The sequence below is a fragment of the Buteo buteo genome, chromosome 17 (assembly GCF_964188355.1).
Source record: "Buteo buteo chromosome 17, bButBut1.hap1.1, whole genome shotgun sequence".
Taxonomy (NCBI): domain Eukaryota; kingdom Metazoa; phylum Chordata; class Aves; order Accipitriformes; family Accipitridae; genus Buteo; species Buteo buteo.
The window spans coordinates 25,990,814-26,014,488 of NC_134187.1; the positions used below are offsets into that span (position 1 = coordinate 25,990,814).

Here is a 23,675-nt window from a genome sequence, read left to right on the forward strand (position 1 = left end):
CAACCTAGTATCATTCCCCAGGCTTACTTTGCTGAACTGTTCAGGTTACAATTTCCAACGCACATTAAAAAACAGCTAGCATGAGGTAAACAACAGCAAAGGGCAAAGCTTGTCCCAGTTAAAGCCTGGCAAAGGAAACAGATTGTAGAAGGTATTGAGCATCCACTTCTTTTAAAACAGTGAGATCTTAACAAGCTTCAGGATAAAACGTTTTTAAAAACAAGGAATAAATTCTTCACTGTGGGCTAGAGCTTAGTAAGAAACTCCCTCTGGGAAGGTTATTACACTGTTGTTTTCTGCAAGACTTCTTGCATTTTCTGCAAAAGCAGCTGGTGCACCTGGCTGCTGCTGTCACCGGCTTGTCGGGGGTCGGAGAGGAGGACGCGGGGCAGGGAGCTGCCAGCTTTTGCGAGTACCTGGGGGAGCGAAAACGCAAACTGGTAAGCACGAAACGCGTACAAACCCTGCCCATCGCTGTGGTTGTAGCTGGAAAAATTGAGAAGTACGGTTTTCTTAGTGCTCCACTTTGGACTCAGGGCAGAAGGGGGGGAGGGGGGGCGAGTAAATTTTCTTCTAACCTATACTAAGTTAAAACCAACGCTAATTACAGCATATCCATTACAAGCGCGGGCACCTCATTCCGCACGGCGCCCAGCAGCCCTCCACCGCACCGTGAGGGACCAGCCCGGCACCCCGCTGGGCTGCCGTACCCACTTCTGCGTGCCCGGGGGCCTGAGAGGGGACCGAGGACGTAGCCCCGGGCCTTTGCCCGTGGGGAGCCCCCACCGGCGGCCGCTGCAGCCTCGGCGGCGGGCCCAGCCTCGGCGGCGGGCCCGCTCCTCACAGGTGCCGGCCGAGGCGGAGCCAGGGCGCCGCCCGCCCCTCCCGGAAGTGGCCGCGGGGCCGCCTTCCTGCCGGCGCGGCTCCTCCTCCGCTGGAGCAAGATGGTGGCGGTGGAGGAGGCGGCGCGGGGGGAGCCGTGAGCCGGAGCCGGTGCCCGCTCCCGGCGCCTCTCTCCCTCTCTGCCGGCGGCCGCCGCCGCCGCTGCTGCTGCTTCCCCGCCCGGCTCGGCGGGTCTGCTCGGCGCGGTCGGGCGATGCGGTCGTCGGGGCGGCCGGGCTGTGTGTGAGCGCGCTGCCCATGTGGGTGTCCCGGTGAGAGCGGGGAGGGGGGTTGTAGCGGGAAGATGCTGCTGTCGCTGGTGCTGCACACCTACTCCATGCGCTACGTCCTGCCCGCCGCCGTCATGATGGGCACGGCGCCCACCTACGTGCTGGCCTGGGGCGCCTGGCGCCTGCTCTCCGCCGTGCTGCCCGCCCGCTTCTACCGCGAGGTGGACGACCGCCTCTACACCATCTACCAGAGCATGGTGCTCTTCTTCTTCGAGAACTACACCGGCGTGCAGGTGAGCTGGACGGGGACGGGGGGGGGGGTTGCTCCGGCCTGGCCGGCGCCGGCTCCCCTTTGCCTCCCCTCAGGCCGCTGCGGCGGGCGGGAGGGCGGCTCGGCTGGCAGGGCCCGTCCGCCGCCATGTGAGTGAGGTCGGCGGGGAAGAAGCGGCCGGCGCTGGCAGCAGGTGCGGGCCGTGGCCTGTAGCCCCGGCGGGGGCTGCGGAGCCGTCGAGGAGAGGAGAGTCCTGTTCGGCAGCCGCCGTCGCTCCTCTGGCGACGGTTTTCACGGAGTGTTGGTGTTGTGTTCGTTTTTGCAGGTCGGGAAAACGGAAGGGATGCGACAGCGGTCGTGCTCTGCCAGCGCTCGAGTGGCAGCCTGCTTTGGCCACTCGAACCCTGTGGCCTGCGTTGCACGTCTGTAGTATTAAATTGGCAGCAGATAAGAAAGCTGTAGTCAACGATAACTGCACTGAATACGCATACGAGCTTGTAATAAATGGATTATTTAACATCTAAATTATTACAGCTTCCCAGTTTTCACACAGTCTACCCCCTGTCAGTCTCTGGCCCTTAAATTTTGTATCAGCCGTGGATTGCAGTTATTCAGTCTCTCAGAAATTGAAGTCCAAGGTTTCAGGTTAATAAGTTGGGATCGGAGGCCTCTCTTGTGTGGCCAGAGGGGTATTTGCATTCAAATAATAATACTTCACCTATCTCACGAAGCGTTAGGTGTTTGAAAGGTTAAATATTTGTCTGTAATTTGAAGAGTAAATAAGGAGACTTTTAATTCTACGCTTAAAAAATAATTACATAAATGACAGGTGCTCACTGTGCCTAAACCTGACTTTCAAAGTTATCTGAATATACAGAATTGTATTTGAAGTTAGTGTCAGCTGTAGGTGCTTGAGAGTAAAGAATAACAAGTGCTTACATGTTGATTGGCAGGTGACAGGACTGATACAAATAAGCCCTTCATATTTACAGCTAAACCATTTGTCCACTCTCTTATGAAGCATTTATTTCAAAATCAGGCTAGGTCTCCCTAATTCCCACTCTTGAGCAGTTGTAGGCCTCACTTCATACCAGCTCTCATGGAAACCCCCAAAGCTAGCTAAAGATAGAAGAATTGCACAGGTTGACATCAGGCTAAATAGAACGGATACAAAACAAGTGAGATCTTACTTAAGTGGTAATTAGTTTTTGATTCAGCTTGTAACTCCTGTAACTTCACTCTTGCGTGTTGTCCAAATTAGTGAACTTGTGTTGCGATTTACATCTCTGTTAAAAAAAAAAGGAGGTAAAAGGGAAGCGGATTAAGTACTTACTGTTTTATCTGCCTTCTTTTTTATGTAGTATCTTTAATGCAGATATCTTGATGTCTGGTAACACACTTTGGTCATTAGCTGCTGAAAGTAGCAGTATAGTAGTTAAATTCAACCCATTCTAAGAATGAGAGCCAAAAATCAAGATATATAAATTGTAACAGAAAACTTATTCAAATTTCCTACAAATAGTGTGCACTGAGTAGCAACCACTTTTAACTTTTATCATATAAGAACTTTACCACATAAGAACTTTTATCAAAAAAAAATGCCTGTGACATAAAGGTACAGAAAGGAAAATGCTAACCAAAAGAAACAAAAAGGCAGCCATCATCTGTTGACTTCTGCTTTTATTGCATTGATAAACTTCATCCACACACACAAAAAAATGGTGGGAGACAGTACAGGTGATCACTTAGGACTATTAAAACAGAGGTGCTTTGTCACAGTAAGCAACAGACAATGTTAAGAGGAGATGATACATGCAAAGCTGAAATAAAGGGTAACAGAAACAAATACGACAGTCCACAAAACCAATGTGGCATATGTCATAGGATAAGTAAAATAATAACTGAGGCTGAAAGGTAAATAAAAACTTGGAAAATATGATACATGGGTAGAGAGGTAAGAGGTAGAATCCTTAAAATTCACGTATCGTTTAACTGGAAGATATCCCCCATTTGTTTAAGGAGGAGAAACAGTGTGTCCTTCCAGACCTGCTCTTGCAAACACTGAACACGTTTAACTTGAAAGTCACAGTGGAAAGTTAAGCACGTGCCTGAGTGTTTTGAGATTGGGATGGTAACGTGAGAGCTACTATGAATTGGCTGTTTTAAGGCCTGTAATTGGATGCAGAAGTGTAGCATCATTAAACTTAATCGCTTAATCCAAAAAACAGTGCAAGAATAGTAACTTGCGTGGCTTCATAAAGGCAGCTGTAGGGCTTTACCAGCATTAAAGCATCATAGTAGCCATGGGTGGGAGAAGTTCAGCATCTCTTTCAGATCTGTTAATTTATTCAATTGTTTGAAGTGTGTTGGGTTATTTTTTTGTGACTGGATAAATGAGAGGCCAACAACCTCATCCATCAGAATACTGGAATTTGTTGCGTAGTCTCACTGAAGTAATTGGGATTATACAGATGCTTAAGTGACTTAATCAAAGCCTTAAGTGACTTTCTTAGCACTGCCACTGTCTTACCCTATATAAGAAGTCTTTAATGTTATGTACATTCTTTGGTTTATTATGCTTGGAGTGTTTGTGGTTTTTCAATACGATACTCACAACTGCCTTAGAGCATCATTTGAGATGTCTGATCTTAAAATACTAATTTTGCTGAAATTCCCAGTAATGTGAGTGGGGCCTTAATAGAGTAAAGTTGGTTTGGATCATAAATGTCGATTATTTTTTGACTGAATGAAATACTACTGTATCTTGATATTCATTTTTAATTTATTTTGTCAGGAAGTGATGTTTCTGTGTATCATCTGCTGTTGGTCCATCAAGTATCTATATCTGTCTCCCCCTCACGACTGAATGCACAAGCATTATTTTTCTTCTTTTTTTGTTCTCCTTGACTTGGATATTTTTAGCCAAGTTTATTAAAACAAAAACTCTAGTTCATACTAGGAAGGCGTTTTATCTTAGTAGCAAATTATTTTCAGTTGTGAAATGTAACTAAATAAGGTGATAACCTGATCAGCATGACAGAAAATCTTGGAAGACTAGTAATTCCCTTTCTCTTAAGTAGTGGACTTGAGATCTAAAATAATTACAGAACTACAATTGCTGTGAACCCTTACTGAGTATTTATGTTCTAGAGAGTGGCTCCTGAAGTCACTGTAAAAGTTTCTTACTTTCTCATACTGTAAATACTTCCCCTTTTTAAATTTTGGGTCACACCTGTTTAAGTTTTCCAATGATACTAGAATTCTGTTAATGAATTGCCAAAAATAGCCCTTTTGGTGACTATCATGCAAGAGTCAGCTGTAGAAAATCGAAGAACCAGTATTTAGAGTACAAAACGCAACCCAGAACCCAGTCCTGTAAATGAGGTAAACTGGTCAAAGCCAGTATGACTATAAAGTAAAATCCTATGATGCTGTGTAAATTTGTCAATGCAACTGCAGTTTAGCAAATATCCATGAATTTTATTAAGGAGCTATAAATATATAAAATTAATTCCTATGCAGCATTGTGACAGTGCTCTTCAACAATCTCCAGGATTATAAACTCATAGTAATGAAAATTTGTAAATGCAGTCCATTGGAAAGTGGCATAGAGAGAATGGCCCTGCTTTGGCCTTACGTCGCTTTTGATGCAAATGTAGTTGTGTTGCTTCCCACCTGTCCTGCTGTAAGCTGCAGAAGCGCTACAGTACTCTTTTCTAGAAGGAATATATAGGAGATGCTTGAACTCTATGTAAAGTGAGTAGAAAGTCTTACAGAGCAAAGGATGTTAATTTTATCAGTGATGAGCCAAAACAGTCACTGACACAAACAGGTGCAATTCAAGTGCTTTGCAGGACTTGCATCTGCTTGTGCTAATAGTTGATTTGGCCCCAAGTTTCTAAATCAAGTAGCCTGTGAACTGTTGTTGTGTTACTGCTTTTGTCTTTACTGTGTTAGGGAAGTCTGCTCTCTTACATTTCATGCAGACAAAAACTGGTTGCGTCGTACCATAGAATGTGAAAACCAAAATGACTGCAAATACGCCTGTGATTAGGATGTTTGAAGGGCTGAAAGAACTAGTAATTCAATATGATGAATGCTGTCATTTCTCTGTGACCCTTAGCATCTTATCCCAGTTGCTGTCAGGGTGATGAAATTAATGCCTGTTGTGTTTGTGCACGTGTTTCAGATCACATGTGGACTAAATGTTCTTCAACTTTTTTTTTTTGTAATTGTGTTTGATATTTTGTATTGAGTGGCAGTGAAGAAATAATAAAGAAATCATCACCTCCATCTGCTTCCTAAAGGATCGTTTTCCATCTGAAAGGTTTTGACAATTGAATAAAATCCATGACTGAATTAATGTGCATGGATTTTGTTCAGTGCTTGCATCAGCTCTCTTCCCTATCACCGCTTCCTGCTGAATAGGAGTTTTTGGAAGTGGTGCTTTCATTAAAGGCATCATGAAATTCTGGTTTTCATTGTCATTACGGGACTCTGGAAGGGGCTGTGAGAATCAGATGCTACCTCAGTGTTGTTTAGCAGAGCTGTAGCATTTCTAACTATTTTAGAAAGTACAAGAGATCCCTTTTAAACAACGCAGTGTGCTTTCTGCATTGGTATTGAAGCTTGGACTTGATGTGTCCCAGCAAGGTTGAAAACTACTTACAATTAGAGCAAATTAAAACTTTGTGGGGACATCGTGCTGCTGAACTCTTGACGATGCTTTCCAGTGGAGTAGAGCCCATGCTGTGTTTCATGTCTTGGCTTCCTAGGAAATCTGTGAGGAGAGCTCGGTGTCTGAGCTTGGGATAGACACTTAGTCTTCTAGCTATTCGCCAACTTGCATTGGAAGTGAGGGCTATGAGGTCTGTGCCCATCTCTGTTCCCAGGACAGCAGCATTCCCAGACAAAGCTATCTTTACTTATTCCCTGCTTTCCCTTTTGAAGCTGTTCAGCTATCCAACAGGTAATTCGGGAGGGCCCAAGGTGGAGGTGGGAAGTAAAAGAGGCAGTGCAAGTCTAATGGTCAAGCAGCGTACTCACATCAGGGAGGTGCTTCTGGTTGCTGTTGGTGAGGTGGGTTGTCATTTCTTAGGAACCTGGTTCTTGCCTCTCCACAGTGGGGCAGGCATCATAACCAGGCTTCATCGAGACAGGGCGAAGGTTTGTCTGAGCTGCTTTCTGGTGGTAGATGTGAGTGACAGGGTCTGACGCCCCTCGAGGTGAGGACCCATTTCCCGTGCAAATGCCATAACTGGAAGGTCAAAAGGAGACGTCACTTCTCACCCTTCTCCAGTTGGGTTTGGGAAGAAGGTGCTGACAATTGCGTTTTGGCATGAGCCTGTTTTTATGAACCTGCATTTGAGTTCCCTGAGCTCTCCTCCCAGTCTGGCAGCTCAGTAGTGGGAGAGTACTGGGATGGTGTGGGAACTGAGTGGGAAGGTACAGAGCTGCAGGCAAGGCAAACTTCCAAGCTTGGGTGGGAGCTGAGCAGCCTCCAAGGGCTTGGGCTTTCCTAGTTCATTCCACGTGGCTTGCAGCCGCCAACTTTTGTTAGCACCTGCTTATGTTGCTGCTTTGCGAAACTATGTTAGCTGTTGGGAGGAGTGTTGAGAGGTTAAGATTATCATAACTTGTCATTTATTTGTGATGCTAGAAATATCAAATGAGGGACTCGGGGGAGCGGTAGAAATTTGGGGATTGGTGCGGTGCAAAGATTGAAAAGAAACTGGAGAACGTAGTGAAGTGAATCACTTCTGTGTGGTAAACTTTTGTAGCAAGCCCAGTGAAATTCTTCTGCAGTGATATTGGCTCCATGAAGACGGTTTGCCCTGGCTCGTGTCATTAGAGATTGCAATGCACAGCTGTCTCCAGGCATGTATGTCTTTTATAGTATACAACAAAGTCTTGTGTGTTATTGTAGCAGAAATTAAGTGATACCTGCTAAGCCTGAGGGATGCGGCTTTCAAATTGAGATGGATGCCTAATTTTAGACTCTTAAGGTTCAACTGTGGTGTGAGGCAGCAAAAATAGATACATTAGGTATGTAAGCCTTGTGCTCTTTCTTTTTTAGATACTGCAAAAGATATCTATTTGCATATATCTTAATTTTTGTTCTGTCTGCCTTCGGCTGTTGTTCTGAAGGTGAAAATTAAGTCCTTTACGACTGGTTCGTCTGGATATCAGCTACAGTTCTGGTGTGCTGCAGATTTGGCTCTGGGGCAATCTGGAAAGAATTTAGTATGGGGAGATTCCGTATTTGGTGCTGGTCCTGACCATTCCCCACCTCCTGCTCGATATATGAAAAATAAAAGAAATAAATTAAAACTGAGGTCTGTTAGCATTTTTAGAAATCAAGTATCAGCTACCTGAACCAAAACTGCTGTTTGGGTTCATAAATTAGATGTTTTTTGTGGAGATTTGGCTGGTATATGTTGTCTAATTTGCAAGTCACAAATTAATCTGAATTTTGTATCAGCCTTACCTACTGCAGTCTACAATTTAAAACTAATATGTATGTTTACATTTTAAAGTTAGATACATGTATTTACAAAAATCTCAAAAAGTCAAGTATTTGTCAGGTAGGAAAAGCTGAGGAGTCAAAGGCAGGTTTGAATGCACTTACAAATTCTGATTCCAAGTACTTGGCCCAGGAAGTTTTACAATCTCATGGTTTGATTTTAAATTTTTCTGTTTAAATATATTTTAATTTGAATACCTTAAGATTTTTAGTATATTCAGTTCTTAATATAAGTTGTCCTGATTTTGCATGATTTGTTGCATTTGAAAATAGAAATGGTATTTATCATTTTTTTAAATTCCACTTTTTTTTTTTTTTTTTTTTTAAACCTGCATGAGTTTTATACACTTTCCTCTTTTTGCATTTAACTGTGTTTTGGTAGATACTGAGCCATGGAGTTTTACAGTGTTCTTCCATGCCCTTTCCTTCTGCTTACATAATATGTCCAGATACTTTATGTAAGGATGATTGTTAATTGAGAAGTTTTTTCTCCTGGTACTCCACCATCAGACATTGTTCTTGCTAAGAGGAGATTCTATTCATAGTTAAACATTTGACTCCAATTATTTCAAACTGTTTACCTCAGGCTTACAGGGTATCCTTTTTTCCTCAGTTTTAGTTGTTTTAGTTAAAGTAGGCTCAGATGTCAGGGATTTTGACATTACAATTATGAGGAAGCATGTCTTCTCAGGGGAAGAATATTCTTTAATCTTTGTTCTGTCAATTTGAATTTATGCTATGAAGAGATTTAGGATAAAAAACCAGGGGAGTTATTTTCTTCTTTTGTTCATTTCACTTCTGTCACATATTACTTGTCATCTTCCCTTTTCTAACTAGCTCCTCAGTGTGGGACTAGGAAATCATAGAGTTTGTGCTAGTTTGATTTTTAAATGTAAAATCAGCTACCTGTGATTTGGTCGAATCTGTATTTGAGCACATAACTGGATGTGAAGAAAAATAATTATTTTGGGTGACTTTGAACTATATTGTGTTAGTTGCACTAATTTTTCCTCTGGAACTTATGGATTGACTTGCAGAGTTATCCCGTTCCATTTTCTAATGCTACTTGGAAATCTGAGGGCACGCTTGTTTCTTTTTGCATAAGCAAACATAGTGCACAGTCCGGAGCAAGCTGCAGGTGAACTGGCTCATTTACACGCTGTGGTGGTGAGCAGATATTAGAGTGATTTTAACAGTGGCTATTTTTTGAGGCTGATTCAAGTTTACTGTGTTCAGGTCTAGAGCCAGATTAGTTGAAGCTAGCTCAGATACCCCCCTGCATGTTCTCTTCTGCTGTGTAATGATTCCTTTGCCTCACCTTGAAAGTCCATAGTGCTTAAATTCTAAGTACTTATTGAAAATTATGTGTAGAAGAGCTTTCAAAAATCTTACTCCACAATCACAAGCAGAGGACGTAGGGGTGTAGAGGTTTCTTAATCATACCCTTTCCCATGCGTGTCGACTCACTGATAACTTCACACCAGTTCTGTCTGTACTTGATAAAAACATTTATATGAGTATTACAAATAAAGATACGATCAATTCCTCCTACGAGGCCTTGGCATTTAGAAACAAAGTTCCTATTATAAAGAGCTCTGGCTAGAGGAACACTGCAAGCTTGCCACAAGGTTTCCTGCTTCTGGCTGGTGTGAGGTGCACAAAGGATAACATTTGAGAATGTGCTTAATGTACCAAGGCACTGTAGCTGCTATTTTTGGGGGGGGGGGGGGGGGGATGGTCGGGATGGGACATGGACGTTATGTATTTTCCACTACAGAAGAGTAATGAAGTAAACAATAGCTACATTAAATGTGGGTCACTTTTTCCTTTCTTTTAAGTAAATTACAAAAATCTGCAGGAAGACATCTTCAGAGATGCCAAAGGCTTATAAGGGAGACTATTCCTCTCCTAATGAAACAGATGGAATACTTCTTTCCACTCTTGTGCTGGAAGGCATGGTCAGGTTTTGCGCGATACCAAGATGCCAGATGTTCAGAAAAACCCTCCTGTTGAAATCTCAGCTTATAAGTAATCTCCTTTCACATGTGCTCTATATATTTGAAATATGTGCAGTACTTGCTAAAAAAAAAAAAGTAACTACTGGTGATTTATGATAAAAGTTATTTACGTGCTCTAACTTTGACTTTCCCAAGTGGTCACTGATTGTAATTGTGGGCTGCTCCATGGTCTGTGCCGTAGAACCGCACTGTAATCAAAAGCAAGTTATTTGCAGAAGGAGCCAGTAAATTATTTAGGCACTGAAAATAGGATTTATTCAGAATTTAGGCGGCAAAATCTTAAAATTATGTTTATGATAAGTCCCGCTTTTTCCTGTCACCAAGACTGAAACAGTTGAGTTATACAGATGCCTTTTTTTAAGGTTCCTCAGATGGCTAAGGAGTACAGGCAGGAATGAAGTAATTGTGTGTGCTTAAGGCAAAGTTCCCAACCCATGTATAGCCCTGATCAAGCAAAGCTCCTGAATCTACATAGTCTACATAGTACTGTCAAATGATATTTAACTTAATGCTGGCAGGACTGGGGATCACAAAAAAAAAATTTTAGCTCTTCCCCCCCCCCCCCCCCATTTAAACAAAGAAACAAAACCCCAAAAGGAATAAATTATGGTACCTCTCTTTAACTTAATGAGTTAGAGCACAAACTCAATTTACAGGATGCATCAGTTCAATTCTCTCTACATGCACATAGCTCCACCACTTCTTTGAAAAAGGTGATTTAGCAGTTTGTTTTCAGAAGAGAGGATCCCTGCTCCATAGATCTACCTTCTTACAGCAGTGAGCAGTGTGTTAGGACGGGACAGGATTTAGGATCTGCATCTGCTTTCCGTAGGCTAGATTCTGGCAGTTCAAAGCTGGCAGGCTCACCGTCACGGATTTTGTGAATCCCCTTCTGCAGCACTGAGCTCACTTAGAAGCCAAGAGCTTCTGCTTCTGGTTGATGTGCCATGGGTAACCACTGGAGTGGTTTTGTTGAATCTAGTCTGGGGCTGTTGTTTAAATAAGCGTAAACTAACAGAAATTGCTCCAGTTTATGTGGTATTGTGGAAACTGATTTTCTCTGAAATTAGCCTTTTGCTCAGATTGGATATTCCAGTTATTGCGGATATTTCCCAGAACTTCTTTGTGCTACCATGTTCCCCCTCTCTAAATAATCACCACCTGAATCACCCACCCTCTGATTGAGAAGTTGCAAAACTGTATACATAACTTTCTAGGTAATGTTAGACTAGTGTGAATGAAGTGGTTTGTGATGTCCTGCTCTAAATCACCATCTGAAGCTTTGTGGAGGACTGCAAGGAAAGGTGCATAATGCTCATGTAGGATTAAGTCTTTCACATTTCAGTCCTCTCTGCAGCATCTGTGAAAGCTGCAGGCAGGTGGGCATTGAAAATGGTTAAACACATGATAATGCTCATCTGTTGACAAGTGTCTCATTCCTTTTGTAGGATTGGGGGGGGTTGTGGGTTTTTTTAGAATTACTGTTAAGAGTGTTCAGAATAACAGGAGGGAATGTTGGCATCATTTAGCCTGCTGCTGCAACTAGATGGTCTGAGTATATACTTTTTAGTTAACTTTTCTCTGTATGAAACTCTTTCAGCTTTTGCTCTAAAATCAGTGGGGTAGCTGTTGCTGTTTATTTGATTTCCTTCAATAAGCTGATGGCAGTGAAGCGACCAAGATTTTTCTTCAGATGGCCTGCCTGCAGTGAAAATTACTTAATTCATTATAAAACTCTAGAAAATTAGGCAACTAATTTCTTACAGCCTAAACATTTGCAAGTCTTTTTTATGCTCAGATACAAAAAATAGTCAAATATGCACAGAATAAAAGACTCTAAAGCTGTATTTTTACTGACATAGATATTATAAAATTTATTATAAATATTAATATATGTTTTCATTAGCTCACAAGGTGACTGCATTTCCTTTAAGATTTTATTGATTCTGATTCTGCTAGAAGGAGCTTTCCCTAATTCAGGGGTCAATTATCTTTAATTCATCTGTGAAACTGTAAAGCCTTTACAGTCAGCATCAGAACTAGACTTCTATACATGTAGCTAGTGCCATTGAATGAAGCATAACCACTCATGTTTTTAACAGTTTGTCAATTTAGACCATAAGACTAAAAGTTAGCATGAAAGCAAAAATGTACAGACTTCATATTTAACATCAGATGATATGATTCAGTCCTGCGTAATCCATATAGGTTGCTAATACGGTCTTCTTACAAAAAGGAAATAAAATTGCAGTAACTTTATTTTTTGAAGTTATCTGCTTTCTCGTTAAATCAAATGAATGATTTATTAAAAAAATTAAAATAAAATTGAATTACATACAGGAATCTTCTTGGTATTCCCCAGAGCTCAGTCTCTTGGCAATGGTTTTCTTCACTGAACCCCAGTAAAATACATAGCTGCAGAATATTTGAGTGAACTCTGGGCTTTAATAAAATGGATTGCATTGTGATTTTTATGGTTTGATGCTGAGCCTGAGCAGCAGACTTCAGACTTGCGCAATTATGCGTTGAGCAGATAGTCTCTTTAACTAAAGAGGTTATGAGGTGTAGCAATAATATGACCATTACCTAAAAACTGTATGTGACCTAAAGGTATTTTTAGAAAAAAGGATACTTAAAGGTAAACTTGTCTTTGTTTTTTGGGTTTTTTTTTTTTTAGATATAGAGAAAAAGCAACTAAAAACTAAAATGTGAAAGTCCTTTCTCCTGTCCTATTCATATTCCTTATGCTGTAGGCAAGTGAAACGCCTCTCTGTTAAACACAAATAAAAGTGCTTCTCTATCTTCCGTGAAGAAAAATAAACATTTTAAATTCTTATAGTAGGACATCTGAAAACCTGAGAAACTTGTCAGCACCAAGTACAAGCTCCCCATTTGTATCCTGTCTTAGGCCTGCTTCTTCTCAAGCAGGGTAAATGGATTCTGTGATCTGAGGTACTTTTTCTAGAAGCTCAAAGGACTGGTTGTGTCATCAGGCAGGTTTTTAGACTAAGAGAGAATTTGAACAACTTCCCATAAGATGCCTGCAGCAGTGCTGCAGAAGTCAGCTTGCACAGGGTTACATGTTGATTTCAGAAGCCGTATCTGGTAGTTGCTTTTGGTGGTTTGTTGATGCAAGCTCTGCCTTTTCACAAAATTATATCTAAACTTTTTAACAAACACATGAGAAATACATCCTAGGATACTCTTTATTTTAACAAGCACTCAACGTTGTAGTAGTGCCCAGCTAATAAAGATGCTCTTGTCCCAAAGAGCATGCAGTCCCAGTTATAAAAGTAGTGAGGAAGAAATGGCGAAATGGAGAGAAGTGCATGTTGTGAGGATAGCACAGCTGAGTATATGAAGTTTGCTTGGTTGTTCTGTTTCTCCTGCCTTCTTCCAGGAGAGGGAAGGAATGTTTTCCTGCTTTTATCCTTCTTTCCAGTTGCTATGGTCTAAGCTTGAAGCTGACATTTTTCCTGATCGGAATGCTTCACCTTCTCGACAAAGTGCCCCAGTGCACATCAGTTTTGTTGAAGTAACAGCAAAGAAGGGAGTATCATGCTGCAATTCACACCTAGTTTCCTTGAATAGAGAAGGGAGGAGGCTTAAGAAGTCTCAGGAACCCAGAGTAAGTGTGCTGGTAGACATGTGATAAGACATCAGATGAGATGGCCTGTGTTTTTACCACCAATAACCAGCTGTGTTGCCTTAGTGCCACTGGAGCAGAAGTGCCACATCTGCTTGCAGGTCAGCTCCTGAACTGCTCCCATTATCAGCCACATCCAGTTATCATATTAAGGTAGCCTCTTTGCTAGGAGTTCGATGTGATCACTGGTTGACCTGCAAGCAGGTCTTCTGATAGCATGATTACTTTTACCTCTTGAGTTATTTTTGTCATGGCCATGTTTACTGAGCTGATGTAGCTAGGATGTGATTAAATTATCTATTTAATTTTCTTTGGTATATACAGGTTTCATAAGCAAGAAATAAAACTCTCAATTGGGAGCATCCACCTTGTTGCAGTGAAAACCTATGCAAATTATGAGTTAGTCCGGTGTGGCTGCGGTGCAGGACTATTTTACATTGCTACGTGACCTACCACATGAGCACAGCTGAATATGTTGCACTGGAAGCAGCAGAGGCTGCTAGGGAAGCTGAAACCGGTGTCACCAGATCACCTAAGAGTTTCCATTTGCATGCCTAGATCAGCCTGTCACTGAATTAGCAAGTTCTCCCACCAGGAGAACTTGCTGTAACCTTCTGCTAGTGAATCAGAGCTTTCTCTGGCCATGACACTCTGAGATGTGTCTTGTGCCCGCTGAGTGTGTGAGCAGCTTGGTGTGTGGCATCCGGGGAAGCTGGGTACCAGTCTTCCCACAGAAGGGAATCTAACAGCATCCAGTCTCCTCTATTTGAGACCTCACCGAATTGAGTTTGCAGCACTGCTATGTAAACAGATGTGAAAGACCCGTATTAACAGTAACTGTATTACCCGTTCTCGTGAACTGGGCTGTGAAGCAACCAGAACATGGCTAAAAGCACACGTTTTAATGTTCTGTACCCAAGTAATGTGTGCAATGTTAGACTGTAAATCTGCATTTTAAATACTTTCCCTCAAATCTCTGCTTACTTTGGCTTGCTGTGTTGCTCCTCCTTTTAACTTGTTTTCTTTGCTTGACTTCGTTATGCCTTTTATTTTTTTAACAAAGCAGCACCCATTCAAATGAATAGGTTCCTCACTTGCTTCGTTGTGGCAGACAGGACATTCATCTTCTCAGTCTCTCAACCTGATAGGTAGGTAGAATGTATGTATACTGTGGCATTTGGAGAGCTGTGCATAAAATAGGTGAAACACTGGGTATGTTAGCTTCTGAAACTGGAAATTGCCTCCCAAGCATGTCCGGCACTGCTTCCCTGGTGCTGGCTGGTGAGTGCCCTGCAGAGGGGGAGACCACCCCGTCTGGTGCTCTGCACACCCTGGGATCGGCACCGTTCTTCTGAGGAGGGCTAGGAGTCTGGTGGCTGCTCTCATCTCTTCGGATTGCTTCAGAAGGGGCGTGCACCCACCCTGGGGCTGTGGTCACTTGTTCCTGCATTGCTGTCCCTGGTAAAATCACTCAAGCGCTTGCCTTTGCTGTGGTCCCCAGATCTCTTCTGCACCAGCAGACTGAGAAGGAGCCAGAGGCTGCCCAGTCTCTGCAGCAGGGAATTCTGCAGTTAGCTACAAAAAACAGCAAGGAGTTAGAGGTTTTCTGGAGACCATGAGGAAGAGTACTCCATCTATCATTTCCCTCTGCAGCTATAATATACATTAGGTGCTGTGGTTCACCTAAAACTGTCAGATTCCAGAAACTGAAGGCTTGCCCTGAGGGGACTCTTCCCCTGCTTATCCACAGGCCCTTGAATTCTTCAGACATCATCTCAAAGGGAAAAGGGCAAGGTTTCTGCAGGATTCAACGCTCTTAACTGTTAGCCCTCTGTTGTGTCAGGTCTGTGAGAATTTCCAGAAACACAGCAATAAAGCAAAACCACTTCATTCTCAGAAGGAGAGCTGGGTGGCTGCCCACAGAGTAGGTGTCTCCTGTGAAATCTGAAGAAGCCTCTAGAGAATGCAGGTTGGAAGTTGCCATTCTTACCTGCTTGTAGTAACAGTATCGTAAGTTTGTAGCTCTCAGTTCCTAGCTGTGAATGTCTGATACCTGAGTAGCTATTCGCTCGCCTTTCATGAACTGTATAAGCCTTTTCTCCAGATTACTGAAATGGTCAGTGCTGAAGTGAATGATTTTGCACCTAAAGCTGTTGCATCCTCTTAGGCTGAGCCATCTGAGCAAACAAAATAGAGTTTCCAGATTTTCTCACTCCTTCCTTTGCTTTGAAATAAAATATCCAATTTTTCGGTGTTTAATGAGAACTAACTATAAATAGGAAAAGATATATATATATAAAATAATTTTTTTTTTTTAGTTCTGTACAACAGTATAGCTGTGTGTTTTATCATAAGTAAAAAATTTTGGTCCATTACATGTAAACATATGTAACTGTTATGGTAAGACATAATATTGTATATAGAAATTGCTTACAGTACCAATGAGCGGGTGTCCCTCTGGGATTAAAAAGTGAACTAGATCCAATCTTACTGAAATAAAAAATAATACAGATTAACTGTTACATTTGGCAGACACAATCATATGTGTGTTTTTAAGGGAATGATCCTGTATATTTGTTTTTACTCATGCAATATTCACAAGTGAATACTTTGAATTGTGGGTCTGATTACACTGAGATTTAGACTTTGTACATTAAAGTGGAAATTTTTACAAGTTGAAATTATAAATTGTGTATTTCAAATCCTGTTTCTTGTGTGGGGCAGCTCTCACGGTGTCAAGGGCAGATTTTGTTTTCCTCTTCTTCTTATTTTCTTACATTTTACAAAAGCACAGATAACATTCAGGACTTTCTGGTTTAGCGATGTGTTGTATTGGGCCTTTTCCCTTCCTCTAAAACAGTCTTTGTCAGAAACTGCATAGTGGAGTCTTAACTTGAAATTAAAGAAAACAGTATTTATGGACCTAGTGTGTAACACTGCTGGAAAAGTGTACACTTGAAAAATGAAGCTCTAACTCCATAAGTGAGAATATCAAGATAATTTTTTATTTCAGTGGAATTTTTGCACCTGAACTGTAAGGTGAGACCCTCTGACTGCTACCTTGCACTAAATAGTGTGTGGTACCTAGAGTGTCAGCAGTAAGGTTATAAATTCTCCTGGAACTTTAATGAGAAAATTACTCCTACAGCAAAATCTTGTTTGAATTTCTTGGATACTGTTCAGAATATACTTGTCAACTGACTTCTTACAAATAAAGTTCAGTTAAAGTTTATTGTGCATGCCTTTTTTTTTTTTTTTTGAAAAAAAATTCAAATAAGTAATGTTCTCTTTACTGTATGGTGGATGACCTCTTGTTCACATATTTCTTGAATATCTCAGTTTGCCAATATCTGGTTTCTTGCCTTGAAAACAAAATTTGATCAACAGTGCAGCTGCATTTTCAAAGAAGGAACAGCATGAATTTAAAACATACAGCTTTATGTGGGGTTTTTGCCTGGCGTTACCCATCTAGTATCACGGGTTAACTCACAGGTGGGCAGCTTTTCCAGAATTGCTCGTAGAGACCTTCCGATATTAATCAAGATCTGAATATTCATTAGATCTTCCTGATGAAATTCCCAGATGGTCCAGACTAGGACCATAATAAATGGCTAAACATTCCAAGTAGTGCTTTGGGTTTTGGTGAATGGCGTCACTTCAAAGAGTGTATGTTTAATACAGCTAACTTCCAGAAACAAGGAGTACAGCCATTGGTATTGGCAGACCAAGGAGGGAATGCTGCCTAGAATGTACTAGTTGGAAGAACTAAGCTTCATTAGATAATGAAAATATTTATTGAAGGTAATTAAATGGCTGCATGGATTCTTCCATTCAGAATTGGTTTAATTCATTTCTCATTTTGTATTTGAAATAGAAGTAATTGAATTAATTGATTTTAAAAGGTGACTTGGATTACTGCTTCAGCATCTTGCTTTGTAGTCATGCTCTCAGAAGGTTATTTCACTAGTATGCAATTAACCTTTCAGGGGCAGGAAACTACAAGGGTAAAAGCTGTCTTTAATATAATGGAGAAAAAAACCATAACAAAACCTGCTGGCTGGAAGCTGAAGACCCCTCAACCTCATGCTTTTCGTTCGTTCTTTATGGTTAAAATCATGGCAAATGGTTGAGATTTTGTTCTTGATGTAATCCAGGAAAACTTACCATTTTAGATTGAATAATGAGTGTCTGGCCGAAGCATGTCTTATTCATTAAATGTATAAATTTAAGTGGTGGTTTTGTACATGTCTATGACTCCTCTTTACCTTTAATTATATTAATGTAGGGATCTTGTTGATGTAGGTCACCTTCCATGGATCCAGTTCAAGGGCTGAGGCACAAGAACAGAATAGCTTTCTTAAGCCCTCATTAATTAATATTCACTGCTTTGTTGATAAGTTAGTTGTATGCATGATGGGTACTGATGCAGTGATGAGGTGTTTTTCTGTTAATGGTGCTACCTTGCTGGCAGGTTTCCTAGTAAATAGCTATTTACTGCATTGGATCTCATTACTGTCTAATGCAATGAAAATAAATAATGAAGTAACACTATTTTTTAATTATTTTTTTTTTTTTTTAGGTAATACTCTATGGGGATTTGCCAAAAAATAAAGAAAATGTAATATATTTATCAAATCATCAGTGTACAGGTTTGTATTTTTTTTGTTTGTCTTAGCACTTTTATAGATTTGCTTGTCTGTTTACTGTGTCTCTTTCCATCCTTGACCTAAGGAGCAAGAAATTCTAGTTCAGAACTTCTAGTACAGAAACCTTTAATGATATTTATATGTACAACATGCGCTTTTTGTTTCATGAGTGGCGGTTAGAAACTAACAAAACATTTTGGGCTTTTGTGTTTGCAGTTGATTGGATTATTGCGGACATGCTGGCAATTAGGCAGAATGCTCTTGGGCATGTCCGGTATGTCTTGAAAGATGGGTTAAAATGGCTTCCACTCTATGGGTGGTATTTTTCACAGGTAAGCCCATTCACTTTTTCCTTGCTGTTTGTGTGTCAAATTTGTAAGATGTACTTTCCTTCTGTTTATTATATGTGCTGGGAACATGTGGTTCTGAACTGGCATTTGTTTATTTAAACATGAAAATAGCTGGTTGGATGTTAGATGTGTGTTTTAGTTGAGAAACAGTTATTAAATAATCGGTTTACTTTTCTAAATGAATACTTCTTATGGATGGTGTTTACTACTAGAATTAAAACTGTAGAGTCTGTTAGAAGTATTTCAGAATATTCTAGAACTTTGTTCTTTTTACAATCCAAAAACCCACTTAGCAGTAGGTGTAAACAGACTTTTTTTTCTATATATGGGGGTTTTTATCATGCTGTAAATTGGGAATAAATTGACATTGCTGCCGTGTACTTACTTATTTTTCAGTTGTTTGCTTTTAGCACAATATAAAAGAGGAAAATTGGACCTTAGTATAGTGTGGAGGAAAAGCAGATCCCAGCCTCCATGAAAGTGTTGATGGTTTTGCTTTGGACTTCAGTTAAGCAAAAACCTGAGTCTAACAGGATTCCTATTACTACGTTTTACTTTCCCCTCTTCCTTCATAATGCTTCTGTTGTTCCTTTTAGTTTGAGAGCTCAACCTGATGTGACTCAAAATTACACAGTTACTGAAGGAACAGTGGGCCATGGTCACTGTACAGCCAATATACTGAGTGGATGTGATCTTTAATCAAAAATGGTGGAGAGCAGTGTCGATGGCTTTACTGCCCTAAAAATCTCTCTGAATTTGTCATGTCTGTTCTTTGCTTTTTCTGAAAGCAGGACTGTTTCTATATACAAATGAAATAAAATGTAGAGGGAGCTGTTCTGGGAAGTATTGGTATGTTTTGCTAGGTGATCAGAAATGTCTTCACAGTATTTATCTCAGGATGTAGATGGGTGCTTAGTTGTTAGAATAGAAATGGATTAAGTTTTAGGTAACTCTTCCAAAATGCCTGTTCAATAAGATTTTTCTCCTTTGGCTTCTGTCTTTGATTTTTACCTGTTCCCTGAACATTAATCTGCTTTCTGCCCCTCACCTCTGCCACCCAGGCAAAGAAAAGCAAAAAACACTTAGAAAAATATTTGTAATGGAATTAGGCAGTTTGATTGAATTGGCTGTCAGCCCTGTCCCAGAGGGTGGGGGTTATTAAGAGAAATACTAAACTGGGTATGATTTGAACTATATATTAGTTTGTAAAGGAATATATGAAGAGTAGGCAACTACAGACATAAGTCCAAATAGGAGGCTTTACTCTCTCCCTCATCCTTGGCTGCACATTCCTCTGTCTCTCACCGCTTGCGCTCTTGCATCCATAAGTCAAGTCAGATCAGTTGATTGCTAGAACCAGCGAAAGGAGGAAAGTTTTGAGTATATGGCCATGGGTGGGAAGAGGGGAGGAGGCAGAATAGCCCTTGTGTGGCCGTTGACACTGAAACTTTGCCTTCAAGAAGCTAATGTAAGTTGGATTGGGTTTAGAGGGCATTGCATGAGGGGAGGTACAGATCTATGAACCGCCTAATTAATATGCTGAAGAATAGGAAATGCCTTTAAACAGTGGCCTTTCCCAGCAATCAGATGTTGCCTTCTAGCTTGGGTGTAGGCACCTAATTGGAACAGAGGTTCAGAGTCTTGGATCATGTCACAAAAGGTGCCCATTGCTCAGGTGTGTGAACTATCTCACCATTTTATCTTAGAGCACAGGTAGTGGTTGAGGTTCCTGCTGTCTGTTCAGTGTGTAAGAGGCTAGAGTGTCCCCCGAGATATTGGGAAATCCAGGTACGATGTTTTTGGCTTGATGGTGGAAAATGTTTGTTGGCTTCTGCATGAGTGCCTTAGTGAGTAGGCTATAAATCTAGGCTGGAGCATGGGTGGTTGCCATCCTTTCTCCTAAAATCGCTATTTTTAGAAAAGAATATGCTGCTGAGAAAATAAGAAAACTGTTCAGTTTCTTTTTATTGGTGGGTTTGCTGTCCTAGTCCCCTAAATAAATACGGACTGTCACACCCTGTCATACCTCACTGATGGTATCCATTGGGAGAAAATGGACTTGTCTGTTGTCTAATGCTTGTCCCCACTAATGACTCTGGTTCTCTACATTTTTCTTCCACTAAAGTGACCGGTCTGTCTCATGGGAATATTTTACTCTTTGTCCTTGCCTGTAGTCATTACATTGGTGGTGATTTAAGTCTGCTTTAATTAAAATACAGACAGGATATATATTCCATCCGCTATCACGAGGTGTCCAGAAATGATTTTTTTCAAGATTTTGGAAAATTACTATTGCTATCTGGAATATCCGGTGCTCAGTTTCCTGACTGCTATATTGACTGTTAAAAGAAGGTTCCTGTGGAAATTAATCTGAATGTAGCCTACATTTTTAATCAAAACATATATATTAAATAAAATCTGTTCAGCTTTGAATTCCTCAAAGCATAAAACTTCTAAAATATTTAGTGGGGGACGATTATATATATTTTTTTATATATATATATTTAATTCAGTGACACAAATGAAAGGCATCTTACTAACAGTGGTGATGTGTGTGTGTGTGTTTAAATGACTGAGACGGGATGCAGCAGGACTGCAGTGCAAGCTAATAGGTATTTTTATTGTTTTTATCACACCAAACAGTGCAAAAACATAAAACACTTCCTGCCCTTCCTGTTGATGTTCTGTCAGTGATGTCACTTACACTCCACTAAAAGTTTCCAGAGCCACGTAATTACGCCATGCTCACGGAATTCATATTCCCTACCTCAGGTAAACATCCTGTTTGGAAATAAACGTGGTCTGGATGTCCAGGAGAGCAAAATTCAGGCACAAAGGAAGTATATTTGTAAACATAATCCATTGTTGACTGAGAGAGGGCTTTTAAAGTACAGCGGAAAAAAATTATAACCTTAAAAACAGTACTTCCAGAAATCTGTTTTGAAAAGCATTCATATATTTGATCTCTTACTGAAAAGGAAATGCAATACAAATTGGGGAATTTGAGCTATATACAATTGCATAACTAGCATTCTTCTTCAGAGGCAGCTATCTAATAGCAAGAAAAGAAAAGAACCACTTAAATTAACCTGTTATGTTCCAGGTTTGATTTATTAGGTAGAGGTATTTCTTTTCATAAAACTGGCTTTATTATTTTGGGGTGGATCTGAATTTTTTTTTTTGCCCTATCTTCTCCACCAAAATGCAGCTACCTCCTATTCATCTTATACCACCTGGTGAGGTTGGGGTGTAATTTTGATAAATATTTTGGTATCCCAGAGTTTGCTTGACTTTTTAACATGGGAAGTATGTCTTTGTCTTTTCTGTTATTCAGCATCAGCTTGTTCACCCTTTTGGTTGTTACTGAATGTTAGCCAAATATTTAGCTAGTGTGGCATCTTGCCTCTCTTTAGCTTTGTAACCCTGCACCACAGGGGAGCTGACACATTTATGTAGTTGGGGTGTATGCAGTGAATGATGGTCTTAGAATACGTAATTCGTCTGTTCTTACGTTACATGGCTGTATACTTGTATTTACTTGAGAAGTACAAATCTGTTCCTGAGCATTAAAAAGTCTGAGGTGAGGACACCAAACCTGTCTTTGGTGTTGTGGTGTCCCTAAGCAAACCGTGCAGTAGTAACTTGATTTTTCCAGGTTCACAAGTTAAACAACGAAAAGGGGGTTCAGTATTTTCCTAGTTTACTGCAGCTGGTTAGTAATTTGACAAATAAGGGAAGACTTTGATTCCAGCCTTCCCTCATTTATCAAAGCTTGACCTAGCTGAGTCCACACAGAATGATGATTTACCAATTACATGGAAGTCTTGTATGTGTTATTTCTCACACCAAACTGAGTTTGCCCTTCCTGAAAGCGGTTGTTGTGGTGTCACTGTACAGAATAAGACTTCTACTTCCCTTTAATGGTGTCAGATCTTAAAAACGGTCTTAAATGTGGAGTGTGTAGATAACGTTGCTCTGTTTGCTGCACAGCTGGTGGAACATTTTTCTGTTCATGCCATTATCTGTCCAGGACTGGTAAACTGCTTGTGGGATGGTGCTGATACGATGCTCCAGCCTGCTAAAGGCCAAGCTCAGTGGACTGGGGAATTCTGTTCTTGGTTTTGGTCCCCTGCCAGCCAGAGCAGCACAGCTGAGTGTTTCAGCTGGCTACTTCACCTTGGAAGGGAACCACAGACAATAATGTTAAGACAGAATATTTAATATGGAGTTAATGTACCATTGACTTTCTGTTCCTTTTCACTGCAGCTTTTGGAGAACAACTTAAAAGTCATGTCAAATACCACTAGCTATGCAGCTGCGTGGCCAACTGTCCATGCTACAAAAAGGAAAGGCTGAAAGCACTTTTCATAACTGCCTCTTCTGCCTGCCTCGTCCTAACCCCTCAAACTTTATTCCTGTCCATGCCATGCAAATAAAATAATAACTCCCTGCACATACACCACCACCCCTGTTTCTACAACGTACTCTATCTTTTCCTGAGATAAGACATTTGAATGAGGTTCATCTCTTAGTAGTTTTAATCTTACTGTCACCTTTCTGTTAAGAGCATGTAAAACCATAAGTAGACAGAAATTATCTGCCAAATTCTAATGCCAAGAGTCAAGGTGGGCAGAAAAGAGTATTACCAAGTTAGAGAATCAGTTAGAAACCCCATAAAAACAGTGTACCTTAAAAATAAAATTCTGTTATTTGGAAGCTTTTTTTTTTCCTTCCCAGAATTCATTGTATCAGTAGTTCATTTTGGAGCATATTTGGTTACAACCCCTTGTAGCTACGCTGTAGATAAAACAAAGTGATGGAAGAAGGAAATGATGAGGCAAATTTTGTTTCTTTATAACCTTCTTTCTTTGTCTGTACTTTACCATAGTCCTTTCATGGACATTTTGTGACAAATTGTGTGGAACAAGTTATAAAATGAATCTTATCCAGAAAATGGTCTTTTTATAATGGTTTTCAGTAAAAATCCTTTGTCTTCTAAAGATTTTGTGTTACTTATTCAATTATTATCTCAGTATATAACTTCTTTATTAAAAGTTTGATTCTCTAATAAGGTGCATGGAAGTTTTCAAGACCTATGGTAGTTACTTT

At 40.6% G+C, this 23,675-nt stretch overlaps 1 protein-coding gene across 2 annotated transcripts in view; it reads left to right on the forward strand.

The window, feature by feature from the left end:
• Window positions 1-926: 926 nt before the first annotated feature.
• Window positions 927-23,675, forward strand: part of AGPAT5 (1-acylglycerol-3-phosphate O-acyltransferase 5) — a 61,104-nt gene continuing 38,355 nt past the window's right edge. The window contains exons 1-3 of one of the 2 annotated variants that reach the window (XM_075049269.1): window positions 927-1,405; window positions 18,150-18,219; window positions 18,433-18,548. In XM_075049269.1, the coding sequence (XP_074905370.1) occupies window positions 1,187-1,405; window positions 18,150-18,219; window positions 18,433-18,548 (405 nt within the window). In that variant the 5' untranslated portion in view covers window positions 927-1,186. Of the gene's footprint in view, window positions 1,406-7,060; window positions 7,261-18,149; window positions 18,220-18,432; window positions 18,549-23,675 lie in introns of those variants that run through there. The other variant, XM_075049270.1, reaches the window with a different exon arrangement.